General features: G+C 41.4%; 1 protein-coding gene across 1 annotated transcript; it reads left to right on the top strand.

The window, feature by feature from the left end:
• Positions 1-7,882: 7,882 nt before the first annotated feature.
• On the top strand, positions 7,883-19,651 carry slc38a2 (solute carrier family 38 member 2). The gene is made up of 16 exons (XM_033614875.2): positions 7,883-8,209; positions 9,431-9,556; positions 9,666-9,747; positions 9,846-9,961; positions 11,880-11,953; positions 12,055-12,147; positions 12,554-12,629; positions 14,508-14,590; positions 14,844-14,902; positions 15,297-15,464; positions 15,576-15,655; positions 15,792-15,892; positions 16,706-16,830; positions 16,925-17,069; positions 17,164-17,261; positions 17,687-19,651. The coding sequence occupies exons 2-16, from the start codon at positions 9,432-9,434 to the stop codon at positions 17,801-17,803; spliced, it is 1,542 nt and encodes a 513-aa protein (XP_033470766.1). The 5' UTR covers positions 7,883-8,209; position 9,431; the 3' UTR covers positions 17,804-19,651.
• Positions 19,652-21,465: the final 1,814 nt, after the last annotated feature.

The raw sequence follows: 21,465 nt of genomic DNA, 5'->3' as shown, positions 1-21,465 counted from the left end.
AATGGTTTTAATGATACCCTACAAATTAGCGACCCACAAATAACATTACTTTTTTAAAATAAAGTTCCAGAATTAATATAAAGTTATGGAGGTTAATTTTAGGCAAGTAAGGTTACTGTAATTAGGTTTAGAAAAAGAAATATGGTGACAACATGCCTTAAAAAGACTCAAAGTTCACATGGTTCTGAATACCAGCCTCCTGGAGGAAGTTCCAGGGAAAAGTCCTGTGTTTTGTGACCCATCCACCACCCCAACCTGCCTCTTACAGCTCGAGACCATTTCCTTCCTTAGTCCCATCAGCCTATTGGTCATGTGATCACAGCCTTCCAAAATACATGGGTTATACATAAATTACTGGCTCATGATTATGTGGGATATGCATGAATTTGGGCGCATTGCACTTCATACCAAAACATACAAACAGTTACGTACAAGCTACGAACAACTTTTTTTTTAATCTCAGTATTCTGAGATAATTGCAAAATGGTTATGTTCTCTTTTTAGGCTACTTTAAGTAATAATCAGAGATTGTTCTTGGCTTTCATACAGCATACATGTAGCAACACTATCAATCTGCTGGACAGCTGAATTTCCCTTCGGGGATAAATAAAGTTCTTTCTATTCTATTCTATTCTATTCTATTCATTCAGAGTTGTGTTTTGGGCTATGTGACAAATGTTAGTTAAGTGTTTACTCTTCTTGTAGCTCCGGTTTGTTCTCCACCAACTTCTGAGATTTTGAACATGAAATTCCTTCCCATTCTTGCTTGATATATGACTTCAGTTGCCCAACACTCCAGCACTGTCTGTTGTTGCATTCTACACTTCATATTGGGCACACATGTTCAGTGGATATCTAGTACCCACACTCTCTTACTAGGAAGCCATGCTGTTGTAACATGTGCAGAATGTGTCTCATCGTCTTACTGGAATAAGCAGGGATGTTCCTGAAAACACATCATCGGGATGGCGGCACATGTCATTACAAAACCTGTATGTACCTTTCAGCATTCATAGTGCCATCACAAATGTGCAAGTTAGCCATGATGCCATGGGCACTAACAGACCCCCATTAGACCACAGATGCTGATTTTTCAGTGTCCATAATTTCCAAAAACAATTTGAAATGTGGACTTGTCAGACAACAGCACACTTTTCCACTTTGTGTCAGTCCATCTCAGATAAGCTCCCGTCCAGAGAAATCTTTGCCTTTTCTGCATGTTGTTGATAAATTGCTTTCACTTTGCATGGTGGAGTCTTAACTTGCATTTGTACATGCAGCAAAAGACGATGTTTACTGACAGTAAGAGACAGTTTCTGAAGAGTTCCCAAGCCCATGTAATAATATCCTTTGTACAATCATGTCAGTCTTTAATGCAGTGTAGCCTGAGGGGTTGAAGGTCACAGGCATTTAATGCTGGTTTTCAGCCTTCCCCTTTACATGCAAAGACTTCTCCAGATCCTCTGAATCTTTTGATGATATTATGGATTGTAGATGGTGTCATACCTATTATTGATACTATCTTTTGTCACCAGTTAACCTGTGTACCTGTGGAATGTTCAGGTTCATAGGTGTTTTTTGAGGTTTTCACAACTTTCCCCGTCTTTTGTTGCCCCTGTCTCAACTTTTTTGGAACATGTTGTAGACATCAAATTCAGAATAAGTGCATATTTATGAAAAAAATAATAATAAAGCTTATCAGTTTGAACATTAAATATCCTTTCTTTGTACTGTATTTAATTGACTATAGGTCAAAACAGATTTGCACAACAGTGTCACAACTTTTTTTGGAACTGGGGTTGTATATGTAACAAAAGAGGTGTTCCCATCCTGAGAGGATCACACCTCTTCTCAGGTGAAAGGTGGGTACAGCTATGCCTGGAATTATGCTATGTCTCTATACTCCGTGTACCACTTAAAAACAAGGAAGACGAAAGTAGCCCTGCCCTTAAGGTGACTAACAGCTGCTAAAAGAGAACATAAGCACTGTGGTTGATTTAAAATGTGTTTTTAAGAAAATAAATTACACTACATATATAAATATATTGTATGTATGTAGTATGAGCGTATGAAATGTGCAGTGGAGATGGGCATGTAATGGTCTTATGGTTTGAAAGGAATAAAAACCCAGACACAACCAGGAACCACAACAAACTATATGATTCAAGTTCAAACCACCCAAGGTCACGTGTTCAAATGTTGTTGATCCTGTTCTGGAGCCTTCTGGAGGTAAATGTAAAGATGTGTTTAAGCAAACATCTATTGTGAGGTCATTCTGCCTATTCATGACACCACAGTTCACACAAGTGAGTTATTAAAGACAAGAAGACTAATACAACTCTATCCATCTGCTCATCCTGTTCTCACCAAGGAAGCAGATAAGTTCATTTCACAATCCACCTCTAAAAACAACACCCTTTAAAAAAGTCACCAGCACTCACGTACAACTCCTTGCATGATCAGAGTTAGGTTACCTGTTCTCTTTCCAAGTTAAATAAATCTTGATACTTTCTGTCAGTCAGTGTCTATGAGCACCATTTCCTTTTGCGCCCAGCTCTCTAAGCATGCGGAACTAGAGGCTATTACCTTCTGTCTCGTCATTATGACCAAGCATTTGTGCTTGGTGTTGTTTCCTGAAGAGGTGACCTTCTCACTTCTTCTATAAGGGCCGGCAGACTTGTATTTTCAGATTGGATGTTTGGGTGCAGAAACCAGAGTTTAACCATCACAAAGTCTAGAAAACAGTTCAAAATACTTTAAAAGCGTGGCTACACTACAAGTATTCTATTGGTATCAGTATAACTTCAAGGGTAGTAGTATTGATGCTGGTATCGTAATCTTTTAAATGATACCCAGCCCTACTCTTCCGCTATAATGAGGAACAGAGGCGTCAGAGTGCACTACAGAGGTCACTGCTGCATAATCCAAAACTCCCATGCCACCCAGATCCAGATCAGAGATCCAGTCAGACCTCAAGTTGGTGGGACAACTTTAAGTACAAAGTGGTTGTTGATGAAAATTGTGAGAAAACTTCTGTATGTCAAGGGTATGACTGTTGTCTTTAAGTGAGCTGTTTTGACTGCACATTGAAGGGCAAACAGCTGTAATGAGATTGTCTGTCTATGTTGGCAAAAAAGTTGCATGCACACTGTACTGTTTAGCAGACTGGGTGAGTCTGACATGCTCTTGACAGTGCTTCAATCGTGTTTTAGTGTTTTCATTTAGATGGAGATCTCTTTAAAGCAGTGTTTGTGATGGAAAAGAACTAACAGGGAAAACCCCTGTTCTCACAAACACACATGTACCTGTGGTCTAGGCTTTAATTTCCGTGTTTTTAATGTCCTCATTCTCGAGAAACCTCTGTGGTGTCTCTTTTTACAGAAACAGGATGTGTCTTATTTTGCCTCAACTGAAAGAAAGACACCTGAGAAAATGGCCAAAGCATTGACACTCACCATCATTTTCTGCAAAGGTGTGTGCAGACAAATTCCACTCGCATTGTTTGGAGGCAAGCCTAAACACACACACAAACACACACATGCACACACCCATACGAGTTTAGTGAGTGCTATTGTTGTGGCCTCGCAGACAGAGGCAGCTCATTTTTGCTGCAGTGCAGACAGTGTTACAGTGAGAGCCTTGTTTCTTAAACTTCTCAGAATCGGCTCTCGATGTACTTGTGGTGCGCCACATGACAAAGTCTGCACTAAATGTAGCAACTGCAGCAGCAATTGAAGTTGTAGTAAGTATTAGTAGGGGGGCGCGGTCCAATAGAAACAGCAACGTTGTAGCAATAGAAGTGCTAAAAGGACTGGGAGTACAGTTGCACTGATGGGAGGAGTAGTTTTGGTGTTAGCCAGCTTGTTTTGCCCTCCATTCACTTTTTCCGTATTTGAACGCACCCTTGACAACCTTTGTGACCCCGCCCACTTTCACCTGTCTGACTGTGCACCTTTCACTGGACCACATCAGATTAAATGTTGTGTATACATGTAGTCAGAGGTGTGGACACAAGTCAGATGTGAATCAAAAATTTACTGACTTTAAACTCAACTTGACAACTTGATTTGCAACTTGACTCGTGACTTCACCTGGACATGGAGCCTTTTGACTTGAAATTACTTGATACCCAAATCTACCTCTGCCTGTGTATATGTGTGTGGATGGGGATAACAGGGCACCGGTGTTCCGACTGCGTCCCCTTCCGCACCCCTTGCCCCTGCTCCAGTTTCCTGATCCGTCTTAGATGTGCTGGGTCGAGCTAAAGCCCCAAACAAAGGCTCGTACACAGAGAGCCACACACTAACGTACTCATGTGTGACTGAGGGCAGAGGAATGCACAAAGCGTGTGTTTGTGTGCGTGCGACAGAGAGCTTATGAGGAACAGTGAGTGAGAGAATCAACACAAGTGTCCTTTCACTCATGAATGTGTTGAATTATTCATTTCTGTTTGCCAAGTTTTGATATCTGAGTCTGTCTTTTTGTGTTTGTTTTGTGTTCGTCGTCTCTTCTTACCGTATACGGTTACAGGTCATGTGCCATGAGTCAGTGATACCTGCATTTACCTGGACATTGTGTGTGAATTTGAAGAGTTGTACGTGAGTTTAAATATTTAGCATTTCTTTTTTTGGTAACGCTGAGAACATTAAAAGTGTATCTCATTCCTTCATCTGGGCACTGCACCAACTGAATGACCTGTATTATAACCAAAAGGATTTTTAAATTAATATTATTATTAATATTATTTTTAGATGACAAAAATGTTCCCTAGTTAGAGCAAACTATTTAATGCAAGTGAGCTCTGTGCACAACAAATGAACGACAGTCGCTACATTAGAGTAGCGTTGTTTACTCTCCACCAACAAGCAGAACCAGCTGTTCTGGTTTAGTTTTGCATGTTCCTCGAGGAAAAATGAAGAGGAAATAGTTTGCCTTTACAAAAAAAATATGAATTTTCTGTAAGTCAACAGTGCACCTTTGTTTATATCCAAAACTTGCCTCATCATGGAAGAGAACTGTTCCCTCTTTGCGGTGTGTAATTTGAACTCGTGTCACATGATCACAGAGCCTGAATGGTGGCGAGACCGTGGACATTTTGTGCAGCAGTTCAGCATGTAAAGACGTAATGATGCTGTGTAATGTGTCAGAGAAGAATGATCTTTTCACTGTCAGCTGCCAGCTGTTCACCTCCAGCTGAGACAGACTCGGATCACTGACTTCACACACTTGACTGTGTGTCATTCTTTAATATGCAACAGCTTTAACTCTTCATTTGAGGTCAGTCAGTGACTGGAGTCAGGTTTGAACCAACACCCACCTGAAGTGTTTCGTACTCAACTCTGTATCTGACCTCTGACTCTGACAAGTATATGTACTACAAAGTGAAAAGGTAGTAGTACAAGTACCAGAGGTAGTGTGAACAAAGGTAGCAGTAGTACAAGTACAGGAAGTAATACATGTAGTGGTACAAGTACTTGAGGTACTACATGTAGAAGTGCAAGTAGTAGTCATTGGAAGTAGTATAAATAAGGGAGTAGAAGTAGCAGTTGTGGCTGTAGTAGTACAAGCACCAGAAGCACTACATGTAGTAGTGCACATAGTGGTTGTGCTAGCAGTAATATGAATAAAGGTTATAGTTGTAGTACAAGTACTAGAAGTAAATTACTAGAGGTACTATAATTATAAGTGCAAGTAGAAGCAGCAGTACTACAAGTACTTGAAGTACTACATATAGCAGTGCAAGTAGTAACCATAGAAGTACTTGAAGAAGTAGTATGAGTAAAGGGAGTAGTAGTAGCAGCAGTTGTATAAACACTAGTGGTAGTAGGAGTAGTACAAGCACCAGAAACACTACATGTAGTCATACAAATAGTAATTATACAGGTATAAGAAGTAGTATGAGTCAAGGTTGTAGTTGTAGTACAATTACAACAAATAGTAAATTACAATAACCACTACATGTAATAGTACCAGTAGAAGTAGTAGTGGTACAAGTATGAGAAGTAGTATGAGTAAAGAAAGTAGTAGTACAAGTACTAGAAGTAGCAAATTACTACAAGTATTATATGTAGGAGTGCAAGTAGAAGTAGTAGTACTACAAGTACTTGAAGTAGTATGAGTAAAGGGAGTAGAAGTAGTAGCAGTAATACAAGTATCAGTAGTATGAGTAAAGAAAGTAGTAGTACAAGTACTAGAAGTAGTAGTACAAGTACTGCAAGTACTGCATGTAGTAGTGAAAGTAATAGCAGTAGAACTGTATTAGAAGTAGTAGTAAGAATTGTGTAGTAGTAGTATTACAAGTACTAGAGGTAGTAGGCTAGCAGTAGTGCAAGTACCAGAAGTGCTATTAGTGCAAGTAGTAGACATACAAGTACTAAAGTAGTATGAGGAAAGGTACTAGCAGTAGTACATGTATCAGAAGTAGTACATTACTAGAGGTACTGCGCGTAGCAATGCAAGCAGAAGTAGTACTTGTACAAGTATTACTTGTAGTTGTAGTAGTAGTAACAGTAATACAAGTAGTACTGCATGTAGTACTGCTGGTGCTTGTACTACTTACTACTACCTCTAGTACTTGCACCTCTACTACTCCCTTTACTCATACTACTTCCAGTACTTCATTGACTACTACTTGCACTGCTACATGTGGTACTTTGAGTACTTGTACTACTGCTACCTTTACTCACTCTACTTCTGTTACTTGTGCTACTACTGCTGTCTTTATACGTGCCACTGCTAACTGAGTAGGTGTAGTGGTTAGTATTAGTAAAAGTAGTCTGTTTTGGCAGAACTGTGTGGCAGTCTGGTGGTAGCAGCAGCTGCAGCAGTACAAGTATAGTAGTAGTGGTAGTCTGGCGAGGAGAGCTGCAGTGTTGTATCTCTCAGACTCAGAATAAGTCCCGGTATCAGTAGTAAGGTGTAGTATTAGCAGCAGTTGCATCAGCCGGTGGTGTTATATTTGTCATATCTGAGGAGTCAAAGTTCACACTGACAGTGAACACACTACAGCTTTTAGTCATCCCAGTACTAATATTAAACTGGAAACCAAAGCAGCGGAAGACTTCACTCCCCCCCCCATCTCTCCCCCACACACACACACATACACACCTGACCAGCATGAATAAGGATCAGGATGGCCGCCATCACATGACAGTGATTGTGTGTAATCTCCTTCAGACAGGGAGGTCTGCTTTGAAGCTCCGGTCACAGCCTGATGTGGAGGGACAGCAGAACCCTATGAGTCCACTTCACCTTAATTTAGTCCACAGAGGTTGTCCAGCGGCGGGGGGGCTCACCTCATTCTGTTTTATAAAACACAGCAGTGTCCTGTTATACGCCATACATAGTGATTCTCAGTCACATCTGCAGTTTCCAGTCATTGAAATCTCTTTAAATAATTATTAGTGTTACATAACATCCAGTTAAAAACAATAGAAATGAACATGGACAAATGAGCATGGCAGGTGGTGTTAATGAAAGGGTGAGCTCATGTGACAGGGTTACAGTGTGTCCTTTAATTATCATTAGGTGACCTTGTATGATCTCATAGTGATCCCAGGAGTCTGTGGAACATTACACAATACTGAAGGACATTTTAATAGTACTATTGTAGTATATAACCGACATTCTTTGATAACTATCTATTGTAAGTTGTACTAGAGGATTCCTGTGGTTTTCCAGGGGAGAGTCTCTAGGTCACTGCTCTGTTTGTATACAAAAACACGTCACGGCCTGTGCGTAAAAAGTCTCCACCTCCTCCATCCAAACGCTCCTCCCCGTTCTTCCTGCTACTCTCTCTGTCTCACCCCCCTCCTTCCTTCCCGTAGGTCCGGGCTGATGCAATGCTCATCTTTATAAAAGGGTGAGTCCCCACCCCTCCTCCAGCAGAACAGCGTTTTCTCTCCGAGCGCATCGCGTCTCTGGGAATTTTCTTGAATTAGACGTAAATCTAAAATTCTTGTGATTTTACGCGTCACGGTTTTATTCTGAGTGTCTTTTATTATCTCTTGACTTGAACTGGTTAAGCTGGTATTTTGACTCAGACCCTGTCTGTAATCGGCCTGTCCATTCATTTTCAAATTTATTTATATTCAGTCTAAATACACTCAAGGATCAGTTGAATTTGGTGAAGAAATCGTCCGGACATTTGCTGCTTCTATTTTGTTTTTACTGAACGGATTTTACAGGCATCCTGCCACATCTTCACAAGGTAAGAATGCCGGCATTTCATCATTTACCGACCGTCTGTTAGAGAATTACCGGATGTTGGCGTCGCACTGTTTGAAAGATGATTGTAATCTTTTGTTTGGCACACCTTTTGGTTTGCTTTTTAAATAGCCTACCTCTATATATGTCTTTTATACGCATTTTAAATATTATATAATTAAAATCAGATGCGCTGCCATCTCTTTTGGGCTAATTAGTCACTATTAAAACTATTTCCTGTCATATTAGCTGTGTGGATCTCTTTCTAAAGAGCCAAAAATGTCCTTTCTGAGAGGCCCGAGGCGTTATTTCTTACCAGGTCAGCCCTGGTTCCAAATAAATAAATAAATAATGAAGCAGTGTGACAGTGATGCTGCAGTGCTGGACTAGTGTCTGGGGGTGGCAAACGGCTGTCACGGCCACACAGGTACAAAAACACAGGCAGGTTGAAAAGGAAATACTGTCAATCTTCCTCTGTGTTTAATCTGAAGAAGTCTTTATTTAGAAAGCGAGTGTGAATCAGAGCGCGAGCCTCTGCGCCAAATGGAGAGCCATATCTGCCCATAAAGGCACAACACGTGCCATTGTTTCCATCAGAGCCGGCGAAGGAAATAATGTAATTAAAGAGATCTGGGATGACGCCTTTTGCGCTCTGTGTGGGTCTCCATGTGCGCAACAGTTAGTCAGGATAAAAATATGATTTTAAATCAGAATGTCAGATTTATAATATCCACGTTTTGCCTTATTGACATCTCTGTCTGATGCAATAATGATTAAAGGCTGCTCTGGGTGAGGATAAAGACGCGGACACACCCTGTTGACATTACACTTTTCAAATGATTTCGGAGGGAAATGTGCTCAAAGTCAGCGGCGCGTACTGCGGCTTTTTTTTTTTTTTTGTCATTCAGCGTCTATACAGCGAGGCTGAGGTGATGTCGGGTGGACTCGGATGCCGGTCTGGTATTTTTCCACTGCTGGTGCGTCACTCCCCCCTCCTTTCTCCCTCCCTCCTCCCTCACGCTAAAGAAAAGTCACATGATCCGAGATTCATGAGCTGTGGGGCGCGCTCCGCTCACTATAATATTGATTATTCCAAGGGAGCGTGAACGCGCACTGGAAATAAAAAAAAATGCGGAAAAAAATGCAGTAGCGCTGTGCGCGTGACGCAGAAATTACAAATGCGCAAAAATAAATAAATATTTTTTTTCTGCTCTTTAATGAACAGCATGAAACAGCCTACTGCCAAAACTGAGATGAGCCGTTTCAACATCTCTCCTGAGGACGACAGCAGCAGCACCAACAGCAACGAGTACACGTACCAGGACTGTCCCAAGAAGGTCCCACTGGGCGGGTGAGACTGGCTACAAAATATATAAATTATATTAGAATAAAAATATTTTAAAGTACAAACTGTTCCCCCTGTGCACACATTTTCTAAAGCCCTCTCTTCTCTTTTAAAGCCAATACTCTGACATAGAAGCAGAGAGTCAAAACTTCCTCCCTGAACACAACCTGGGCAAGAAGAAGTATGAGACTGAATATGTAAGAGCCTTTCTGATCCTTCAGCATATTTATTATCTTTGATCACACGTGTCATGTTTTTCGAATTCCCTAACTGTGAATTATTAATTTCCCTACAGCACCAGGGCAATGCTTCCTTTGGCATGTCCGTCTTCAACCTGGGCAACGCCATCATGGGCAGTGGCATCCTGGGTCTGTCCTACGCTATGGCCAACACTGGCATCGCCCTGTTTGTGTAAGTTTTTATCACTTACTGTCCTCATTTTGAAAGGGAGGGTAGAAGGTGGTAATACCAAGACAAAACCAACTGCAGGCATCAAAGACAGGTAGAAACTTGAGGTAACCACACAGTTGAGGTTGAGGTGTACAGTGAAGGGAAACCACAAGTTAGCGTGGGCACGGTTTTGTTTTATGATCTGGACCCAGCTGAGGCAAATAGGAGCAGGTGTGGTTTTGTCTTTAGTGTCAAGGTTGCAGGTCATGATGTTCTGAGCCTCCGCATCCCCCCTGGCTGCAGTGGGTGTGTGGGTGTGTGTTTGCTCTGCAGCCACTCGACCCTGAGCAACAGATTACACTCATATTGAAAGTTTACAAATGCCCATCACTCTAGTTTAAGTACTTGTTATCATGGTTGCAGAAGATAAAACTGATTTTAGTGGGAAAAAATTTATAGCTCTCCTTGAGATAAATCGTTTGTGTTCATGAGAGCTCCCCCTACTGGTCATCCGGAGCAATTTCAGACCACAATACCTAAAAATTGTTAACATTTTTGCAGCTTATGTGAGGAATTTTAAACTGCTTTCATGTCAGTTGTTATCTGAATTCCTTCATTTGTCAATAGTGTGTCAGGTCTCGGTGTCTACATCTCTGAGCCTTTTATTTCCAGTCTCTGAGACACAAGCTGACACACTCAGGAGGTAGAAACCAGCTCAAGAAAAACCAGTCAAGTGTCTTTTTCCTGTAACACTGTCAGAACATGAATGTGTATACTCACAGTGGGTGACTAGATCACTTTGGGTGCCACTAAATGGCAGTTGTATGTCAGTTTACAAACACAGGGAGTGGCAGCAGAAGCAGCTTAGCTGAGTTAATCCTGTAAAGAGTTACATAAACTGAGAGCCAACGTACGCTCCCACGAGATCATGAATGGAGCACGGTGTGGCTCACTGTCAGCCCGCTCCTGACCAGTCAGAGCCGTGCATCTGCAGGAAGTTACCAGAACCTCTTTATGATTGGACGATAGCATGTCTGTTTGGATTTCGTAACGCTGTCTGGAGCTCTTCACATCAGCACTTGAAGTTAAGTAAGCTCCTGCAGAACAAACTGACTCGCTATAAAAGGTCATCCAAAGCATATATTTGTTGAGTTGCAGCGTTTAAAGCGATTAGATATGAAGGCGGGGAGGCGAGCAGCCAGCCAGAGGCTTAAAGCAGCTGGATGGTCATATGCTAGGAGGAAACACTGTACAGGCTTCTCAAATGGTCTGGAGATTAATTTTCACCTGGACTATTAATACACAGGTACATATTGCTGGCTTGGCAGCATCCCAAGGGTGCTAAGAGGATCCCGTGCAGGGGAAACCTTTTGTTCTCTGCGGCCCTGCAGCTCGTGATTCATAGCCCTTGTAGACTGATGCTGCATTCAGGGTCTTTGCTGATCAGGCTGACAAAATGTGAGCAAATGCAGTTTTTTGTCACATCAGGGTCACAGTTCTCTGAGTGCTGACACTTTCTTTAAAGCAGAAAATGTCATTGGATTTTTTTCAGTGGCATTTTTCCTGTTTTAATTGAAAGGAATATCAGTATCTTGACAAACTTCAAGTTCTTAAGACAAGCAGAAATGTATGAAATCATCTTGTCCTGCTGACAGGTTCTCCCATAAGACATCCGATTTGCGTCATTACAAGTGGACATCGGTGTAGGACATCTTCTGCACTTCCAGCAGAGGAGTGTCTGACTTTCACATTAACTAAATGTCATTGTCAAATTGGCCTTAAAATCCCCTTGTTCAATACAAGTGTTCATTCTAAAGATTGAAACATGTAACAGCGAAGCATTTTCACATCGACCAGGAGCTGTTAGTCATCGATTTTGCTGTTTTGCCGTGTAATTTCTGTCAACATTCAGCTAAAGATCCGTTTCATCTGTTCACAGGATTCTCCTCGTGGCCGTCGCCATCTTCTCCTTGTATTCTGTCCACTTGCTGCTGAAGACTGCCAACGAAGGAGGTGAGTCTGTCAGATAGTCATGTCCCCAAACTGGCTCCTTGATGTTTTTTGTTTTATTTGGATGCTAAATCTTCCTGTCTTTGTGCATTTCTTCTCCTAAGGTGCACTGGTGTACGAGCAGCTGGGTTACAAAGCCTTCGGGATGCCGGGGAAACTCGCCGCTTCCTGCTCCATCACCATGCAGAACATTGGAGGTGAGAGACTGTGGCATTTTAACAGCAAAGAATTGTTTCTTTTCAGGAGTGTTACACAACTATAATTGAACTACTTTTCCACATTTATCCACCCTGTGTTTATTCCACGAGCTACAACACTGTCCCTCTGTGTCTAAACTGACTGCATTGGAAAAAAATGAGGGAAAACAGAAATCCTGGCTCAGTGGAAACATTTTTTTTCTTCCTTTCCTGGAATGTAGAGTCGCTTCCAGTAAAAACTTGAGTCATTCTACAAGCATGTGTCGAACTTTTTTTTATCCGCTGGAGCAACTCAGCCCCTCGCCAAATATTAGACATCACTATTTCTGTAATGGAGTTCCTCACATGGGCATGACTTGGCTTATTTTACAGGGAAATAAACTAACTGCTGTTTTTGTCCTCACAGCCATGTCAAGCTACCTCTACATCGTCAAATACGAGCTGCCCATCGTCATTCAGTCTTTTATGGGAAACAGCAATGGGTGAGTGACCAAATATTTTATTAGCTTCAGACCCAGAAAATACATTTGACCATGTGCAGGTCTTGGAAAGTGGAAAACAGCAGTGTGTTTTAAGTGGTGTGGCTGAACTGACTGTTTTAAAGGCACCCTGTTGAGTTTTCCTGAAAACAAACAAAAGTTATGTTTATATAACAGGGTCCACCTCATAAAAACATTGCTCCACAGCACTACTAGTGGTCAAAAAGTCCATGGGGTAGCTTTAATTTTCAGCATCCTAATAAGATAAATCATCTAGGGAAGGGAAACTCAACTTGCTTTGCCTGGGGGCTACTTTTGAAAATGACAGGAGGCCAGGGGCCAGTTGCAGCAGCTCTGCACTGGTCAGGTGAACACAGGGGCACTTCTAGAATTTGAGGACATTCGGCACGTAGCCTGGACTTCTGTCAGGGGGGGTCAGCTCCTGGCACTTAATTGATAAACAGGCTCTATTTGATACCTTTCAATGCACTATGGCACCTTATTTACATTAGAAGTACAAAAAAATCCCAGTGTGAATCAAAATAAAGTTTGATGACCCTCTAATGGAGGTTCTGAACTCTCCAACAATTCTGACAAGATTTCCAAGAAACTGGTGAGTTGATCGGCCAGATCGGCCTCCAGCCAGCAGCTATAGATTTTGGTAGGGATTCAGATCTGATCATCAGACCATTTCAGCGGTTTATCTGCCATAACTATTAACCAAATGTCAATACAGTCTTCCCAAAAGGGGTACTCCCGGGGTCAGAATTCCATACTGGTATATAATACTGGTGGAAAACGGTGTGTTCTAGTACACACATACCCAAACGCACACACACTAATAAGGTGTTAGAGAAGCAGTAAGGCCTGGCAGAACCACTCGAGGTGAAGTGCCACATCCAGCAAAATGGCTGCCAGTTGTTTTTGAAGTGCTGAGCGGTGGAGAAGGGGAAGCAGCGTCTTTGTCCCTCTGTTGGACGGGAAAGTGGAGGGGGGGGGCTGGACATTTTAAAGGGACGGACAGTGCTCAGTCTATCCAAGCAGCCCTTCAAAGAGCCCTTTTAGAAGATGCAGCCGGTGCCGCATGGAGACGGAGCGCGGCATGAGCTCACTGCGACCTCGCTTCAAGTTTAAAAAATTGATGTGGTCAGGCTCCTAAGTGCTGCTTTGTTAAATCTATTTCTGGGAGCGATGCAGTCATCCCGCACAGGCTGGTTTGTGTCAGCTGACATGCAGATGTTGGAGAGGTTTGATCAGGCCTGAAGATGTAAAAGAGAGTTGTGACAGAGAAGTGGATTTAATGCGATGCTTTCTGCACAGAGTAGTCGATTTTAGTGCTAATTAGGTTGCTGCTGGCTTCAGCTCGGAAAAAGATGACTGCATATGTGATCAAAGCTACCTTATATATACATACTGTAAAACCTGAAGTAAGCCTGAAACAAAGACAAAATATACATGTCAAAAATATTGGTGTGTCTTAAAAAAGATGACAAAAATAAAACTTATTTTCTAATCTTTTATACTGCCAACCATTCCTGAATAAAATTAAATAAATATGTTATAATATTTTTGTTTCTATGCAGGGTAAAATGATACTTTGAAGATTTGAAGTTGTTCTGATGTTAAAATTAGGAGAGTATGCATGGGAGAATAAATGTCAAAGTATTTATGATGTATCATTTACATTACACAGTAAAGCTTGCAAACATTGAAAATAGCCCACCTGTTCTGAACTTTGTAAAATGTATCGAATCTATATAAAAACAGGAAGCAAAAAAAGGTGGAATGCCCCTTTAATATGACATTTACATAGTGATAAAACTAAATAAAGACTTGAACAGTATGACTAACATGTCCTTGTTCTGTCCTTTTGTGTTTTAGAGAATGGTACACTAACGGTGATTACCTCGTGCTGCTGGTGACGCTTGTCATTATCCTGCCCCTGTCACTGCTCAGGAACTTGGGTAAGTAAGCAGCGTGTGTGTGTGTCTGTGTTATAAAATCGGATGGATTTCTACACAGAGTTGGTCAGGGCGCATGACACACTTGCACATGTGTGCAAGATTTCATCAAGTCTCACAATGTCTACAACTCAGAGTGAAGTCATAAAACGAGAGCACATGAGCTTTCTGCATCTTTTAAATAGAAACAAATGGTAAAAAAAACAAACAAACAAGAAAACAGTTGCTCATGTTTCTGTTTTGCCCCCCCCCTCAGGTTACCTTGGTTACACCAGTGGGCTGTCCCTGCTCTGTATGGTGTTCTTTCTGATTGTGGTGAGTAAAACCCACCTGCTTCCTCATCACACACAAAACACAGAAGTATTTCCTGCACACCGTCTTTGGCACATGAGCCAGCCTGTTGCGCAAGGAAACAGTTTTGGAATCCGGTGCTCCCCTCCCTCCCAAGCACATTTACTTACTTGGAAATACTGGAGTCAGTTAACACTTCAACTTAAGGAAACACGTACAACGGTTGCAACATCGTTATCTGTTAAGATCTGGTTTCACATATTGTTTTTTTTCCACTGAGTTCTCACAGTGATGAGGTTTCAGTCAGGCTCTTGTTCAACTGTTCAACAAACAACATTAGACACAATTAAAGATCTACTATATATCAGCCCCAAGACATCGGCTAATTTTGGCTAAAATATGCTTTCTTGTCCTCCAGGTGATCATCAAGAAGTTCCAGATACCGTGCCCTCTCCCTGAGGACGTCAACGCTCTGAACGAAACAATAAGCAAAGTGCTGAACACCACCCTGTCACACCTGAACACCACTGCTGTGGACTACAGCGAGGACGCTTGCACGCCGAAATACTTTGTCTTCAACTCTCAGGTGAATCTCTTTTAGACACAAAACATCTGAAAGATTTGATTTTGGAAGAAAAACAAAAATCTTGTGAAATATTTGTGCGTAAATGTTGAATTTGTTGTCGTTTTTTTCTAGACGGTCTACGCTGTTCCCATCCTGACCTTCGCCTTCGTGTGCCACCCTGCCATCCTGCCCATGTACGAGGAGCTTAAAGAGTGAGTGCACACTGCTTCCTTTATTTAATCACCCAGACTACAAACCGCAGCTGCTTTCTTATCATGTTTGAACCTCATGAGTTTATCTCACATTTACATGAAAACTAAAACATCCTGTCTTCTCCCGCCAAAACAGCCGCTCCCGCCAAAAGATGCAGGGCGTTGCTAATGTGTCCTTCCTGGCTATGTTCATCATGTACCTGCTGGCCGCTCTTTTCGGATATCTGACCTTCAACGGTGAGTCTCTTGGACAGGTGAAAAACTAAAGGCATGAATATATAACCTCAGTGCCGGATGAAGCACATTTGGCTCCCTACCCCTCCCCCCAAAACAATATGTGCAAATTTGATCTTTTGATATTTTCCCCTTATGTGTGATTTTTTTTTTTTAATTATTGCTACGCTAGGACAGTTTTGGCATGTAGTTGATTCCGTAATCCACCTGAAATTTGGCATCACTATGGCACCAAAACCATGCCAAAACTTTTCAGGGACAGATGACTAGAAAGCAACAAAGAGTTAATGGTGTCAGTGTTGGTTCACAAGCGGTCAACGTCCTAGATAGTCATTGTCGGAGGGGATCGATCATACAAAGTTAAGAGAAGACGCTTCCAGGTCCAAATTAAATAGTGACTTTCCCCAATGGAGCAAAATGCACAGGACTCAAGGCCTGTTACGTAAGAGTGTGAAAAAACCCACCTGCCGCAGCTGATCAGCGCACCACCATGTTTGTGTTCGTGTTTGTCATGGCAGGAACATCTGAGTGAAAGTACAAAGATGTTCCTGGAACATCAAACTGGTTATGTAAGAGTTTGATAGGGAGAAAGACTTCCTCAAAACCATTGTGGCAGGACAGAGCCTGATGTGGGGCGGTGCACAGTTTGAGCCAGGCCAAGTAGAGATTGAGAAATCACAGTGACGTTTGTCGGGGTTTGCCAGCTTCGTTTCTACTGAGGCAAACTTTTAACTTGATCCTAATGCATTTCTTTATAAATGTGCATTTGTGACATGGGCTTCAGGTCTAAAGTGTCTCTGCTGTCTCTTTACACAGTGCATGTGGAGCCTGAGCTGCTGCACACCTACTCCAAGATCTACAAGGCTGATGTGATCCTGCTGATCGTCCGTCTGGCTGTTCTGACCGCCGTCACCCTCACCGTCCCTGTGGTGCTTTTCCCTGTAAGTGTCAAAAGGATCCAGCTAATCTTATTATCACTGCAGTGTGTTAGTGGGTCACGTAGAATAACCTCTCCATCTGTCTCTCTCTGCGTAGATTCGCACCTCCGTCAACCAGCTCCTGTGCGCCTCTAAGGACTTCAGCTGGATCCGCCACACCATCATCACCATGGTCCTGCTGGCCGGCACCAACGCCCTGGTCATCTTTGTGCCCACCATCAGGGACATCTTTGGCTTCATCGGTGGGTGTCTGTGTGTTAATGTGTGTGATAATGCTATGAAAGCATCTACAAATACAAAATGTGACTGACATGCCAAATGTCTTCCCTCACGCAGGTGCCTCTGCTGCTGCCATGCTCATCTTCATCCTGCCCTCGGCTTTCTACATCAAACTGGTCAAGAAGGAGTCCATGAAGTCCATGCAAAAGATCGGGGTAAGGAGTTAGTTCTTACATCTACTGCCATTTCTAAGCTTTTTAGACTTTTGACGCAATAGTGCAACATTTTGTTAGAGTTAGATCAGAGACTGACACCTCTTCCATATTTGTTTGATCAGCATGAAGATGTAGCTAGCAGCCTGTTAGCTTAGCATACATACTGAAAACGTTGGGCAAAATCTACCTAGTATCTCTCAGGCTAGCTGATTAACATGTTTTAGCTTTGTTTAATCTGTACAAATTCCTCATGCTAAGCTAAGCTAAACATCTCATATCGGACCTAAAGAGAAGAGAATGACATTGATCTCCTCATCAAACTCTTGGCAAGAAAGCTAGTTACAGAATTCACATACTGTCGAGTTCCGTCTAAAAGTCTGTGAGGGTGAATGTGTTAACTAATGTGAAATGTTTCTTCTCTACAGGCCACCGCCTTCCTTCTGTTAGGCTTCTTGGTCATGATCGGCAGCATGAGCCTCATTGTCCTGGACTGGATCCACAACACCTCAGCCAGCCCAGACACACACCCTGACGGACACTAAAGCTCCGCCTCTGCTGCTGCAGCCTGCCGAGGAGAGAGGAGGCTCTCGGCGCTAGACTGCTTACGATTGCGCAACCAACAAAACCAACGAAACTTATTGTAAAAGAAGAAAAAACACAAGAACTCACTTGATGCTCGGCTTTGACTTCCTGAGCAACAAACCATGCCATTCCAAGAGAATGTATCGAACATTGTACAGTACGCTTTTATAGGCCACAAAGATGGTGTTTTACTTGTTTTTCCTCTTTTTATTGTAACTTTTTTTCATCGTCATTTTTTGCTCGTTTTTTTATTTTTATCGTTCTTTTGTAGTTACGGTACAGCTGAAAACAAATATTTGAAGGTGCCTCAAATCAGAGATGACATAGTGGTAGAGTTCAAAATGCAGCTTACACTCAGGTATGGTGTCATGTGTGCGTGAGTGTGGCTGTGACCTTAGAGCTCAGCGACAACAAATCCTGCTGAGTAACGTACGCGAATCTCCCAAACATTGAGGAGAGGTAACACACTTGAAAGTTCATCCTCCTCAAGGACGATGAAGTTCCTTCCAACATTTGTTGTTGTTGATTTTTTTTTTCCTTTTTTACTTTGCCAAAAATGTATTTGTAAAGCATCTTTGTATATTGAAAAGCACTTACTGTTCAGCACACTTGTGGAAAAAAAAAACAGATATAAGTTTTCACAGGCGAGGCCTACTACACCGCCTTTTCAGTATTCGTACCAAGGCTATGTGACCTTGCTTATAGTGTCAGCTTTCCTTGTAAAACAATATAAATCAACAGAACCTGCCTTTTCAAACCCAACACTGGGAGCTGCAGAGTATTCTCAAGAGACCCCTCTTGAAACTGTATTTACTCTTTATAACCTGCTGAAGATCTTGTTGGAATAGCGTGTGCAGCGACGACACTACTGCTTTAGGAGCTGGAGCCCACCCAGACTCCAGCTCCACCTCCCCATTCAGGGGAGGGAGAAACTTAAAATGTTTTTCTTTATGGGAGAATACTTTGAATCTGACCACATGCTGTGGTTGTAATGTACCTGTTAAACTTGCAAAAAAAAACAACTAAAAACTAGAAGTCAGGTGTGCTCTTGAACACCGACAACCAAACAACAACAAAGCTAAGGAGAGAATCTGTCTCTGAGTGTTTTTGCGTACAGTTGCGCAGTTTTCTGCTTTGGTAATGATTCACAATGAAGAACTTGATAGCTTGACACGGACTTCTTTCCGGTTGAGTCGTGAACCTGTCATCTGACGGTGCACTGTGCTTCCAACACTAACTTAACACGTCACCATACTGTTATTGTCCAACATCTATTTATGGAAGACCGTGAAATCAATGTAATTTAATCTATTTTACTATATTTATATAATATTGTATGTATATATATATGTATATATATCTATTGAGTTCAACTGTATATACGCTTTGTTTTGTTTGAACTTCCTTTTTTTTTTTTTTACAATAATGCATTGGAGCTGTAAAACAAAAGTGAAAAACCCCAAGCTGGTGAATTTGTGATATTGAATTGGCTCCAATACGCAGGAGCTTTAACTGTTCATCTCTGTTAAGACTGACTGAATTATCCTACTGTGTTGATTCTGTGAAAACTGTGTTACGTGTGGAAGCCACTGATACCAGCGGCAGCAGTCTTGTTTCCTTTTTGGCCCCTGAACACAAACCAGAATCAGTGAAATGTTCTTTATGCACATCTTGGTTGGAGAGTACATCAGCCATCTCTTGACCTCAGGAGCAAAGAGGGCTTTGCCCACCAGTGTTACACTCTTGTTTCAATGAAACACTATGTATATCCTGTAAATAATGTCCAATTAAAAATCAAAGATAATCTATTACATGTTTGTGTTCTTTGTGTCCTGTGTCAGCCTTTCTTTGTCTGAGAAGTTTGTTAATGTAGTTTATGAGTCAGTTACGACTGTCGGACCTTCAAATGTCTGGTCAGACTGTTGTCAGAATGCCTGCAAAACACAATACAGGCCACTAGGGGACCTCATTTATGACAAATACAGTACAAATTTTATTTTAAAAGTATGAACAGTATAGTTGGTGAAGGAAAACAATTATTATTTCTCCCTGAACACATCCGTAGACCCATTAACATATATATTAGTGTAAAAACCTATTAGTAAAATTTACTAAAGACAAACTGATCATAAAGTATCCATACTGTACACAGAGGCACTGCAAAGACCATAAACTATAACATGTCCTTGGTGTTCATTTTGTTCTGGTCAGCTTATTTTAGTCTGAGCAGAGTTTGTTAACATGGTTTATGAGTACAACGAGGTGAAAACTGATCTGGAGGTCACCCAGTCACGTTAAACCAGGTCCACCGTCACGCAGTTTGAAATGTCTAGTCAGATGGCTGTCTGAATTACAGTCCACCTCAGCGAGGCCACTAGAGGGCCTTAGCAATAAATTGTTTTTTAAGGGAAATGCTTTTCAGTTTCTTCTTAAAATGGCTTTGTGCATCCTGTATTAAACGTCCACACTGATATAATATTTCAAAGATACTAAAGACACATACATTCTGCATGCTTAGGAAACCCTCTGTCATTTTTCTTCTCCTTTACTTTTTCTTTTTTTCAGAGTAATAACTCATGAATTCTACATTTTTCTGAATATATATAATAAATATAGGCAATAATGAGAGGCAGTGTCATTATGGTGGGGTGGTATTTATTCTCTAATTGCAGACTGACAGGGAATTGCTTCAAGCATGACTTTAGTGATAAATTAAAACCAAGCATTTCCTCCTGGGATGAACTTCACTTTTCTCTTGACAACGCTGCTCCCTAGTGGTCAAAACAGGACACTCCACAGCTGGAGACAAATCCATTTAACCTTTTTATCCCACACAGATTCAATATTTGTACAGCTCTGATATAAGATAGGGTTATTTTGTGAACTTTAACAGGATAAGATATGCCAGAAAGATACACACTGACCAACTTTTCAGCTCATGTACAACTTAACAAGTTCAAGCCAGTAAATGAGCCCGAAATAGGCTATGGTTCCTGACCTTGGATGCAGTTGACTAAACCTTCTCATCACAAGGTCCACTGGTAGCCTGAAGCTCATTTATTTACTGTAAAACTGCAATTAAAAGCCAGACAGATTCAGGCCTGTCTCAATGAGACGCCTGATCTGGTTGCCAAGGAGAAGTTTTTTTTTTTTTTATTTAATTTAATCTATTTTTTATATATATTTTATTTTATAAGTATTTTATAGAAGTTCTTCAAATGTATAAAACTGGGTTGTTAGCTACCTAAAATTGTGTGTCCAATCCTCAATTACCCTGTAAGTAATTCATATTCCAAATAATATTCAAACTGGTTTAAATAAACAATTTGATTGTATCTCCTGATCTTTGCTGAGCAACAGTTTTGTGTGAAAGGGATTTAAAGGACTGTCCCAAATACAGGCCTGTTGATTTCAGTGATTTAAGCAAATAATAGCCTGGGCTATTAATTGAGGTTTTATGGTATTTTTTTATTGACTTCTCTGAGATATCAAACCATATTTAATCTCTAGTGCTTTAAAAGGCCATGCACTGCACAACCATGGTAGACCTGCACAGGCGATTTTAATTGACCAGCTGATTAGATCTCTTTTGGTTGACTAACATCTCCCAAACTCTCAAGTT

The sequence above is a fragment of the Epinephelus lanceolatus genome, chromosome 23 (genome assembly GCF_041903045.1).
Source record: "Epinephelus lanceolatus isolate andai-2023 chromosome 23, ASM4190304v1, whole genome shotgun sequence".
Lineage (NCBI taxonomy): Eukaryota > Metazoa > Chordata > Actinopteri > Perciformes > Serranidae > Epinephelus > Epinephelus lanceolatus.
This window is presented reverse-complemented; position numbering and strand designations above follow the sequence as displayed.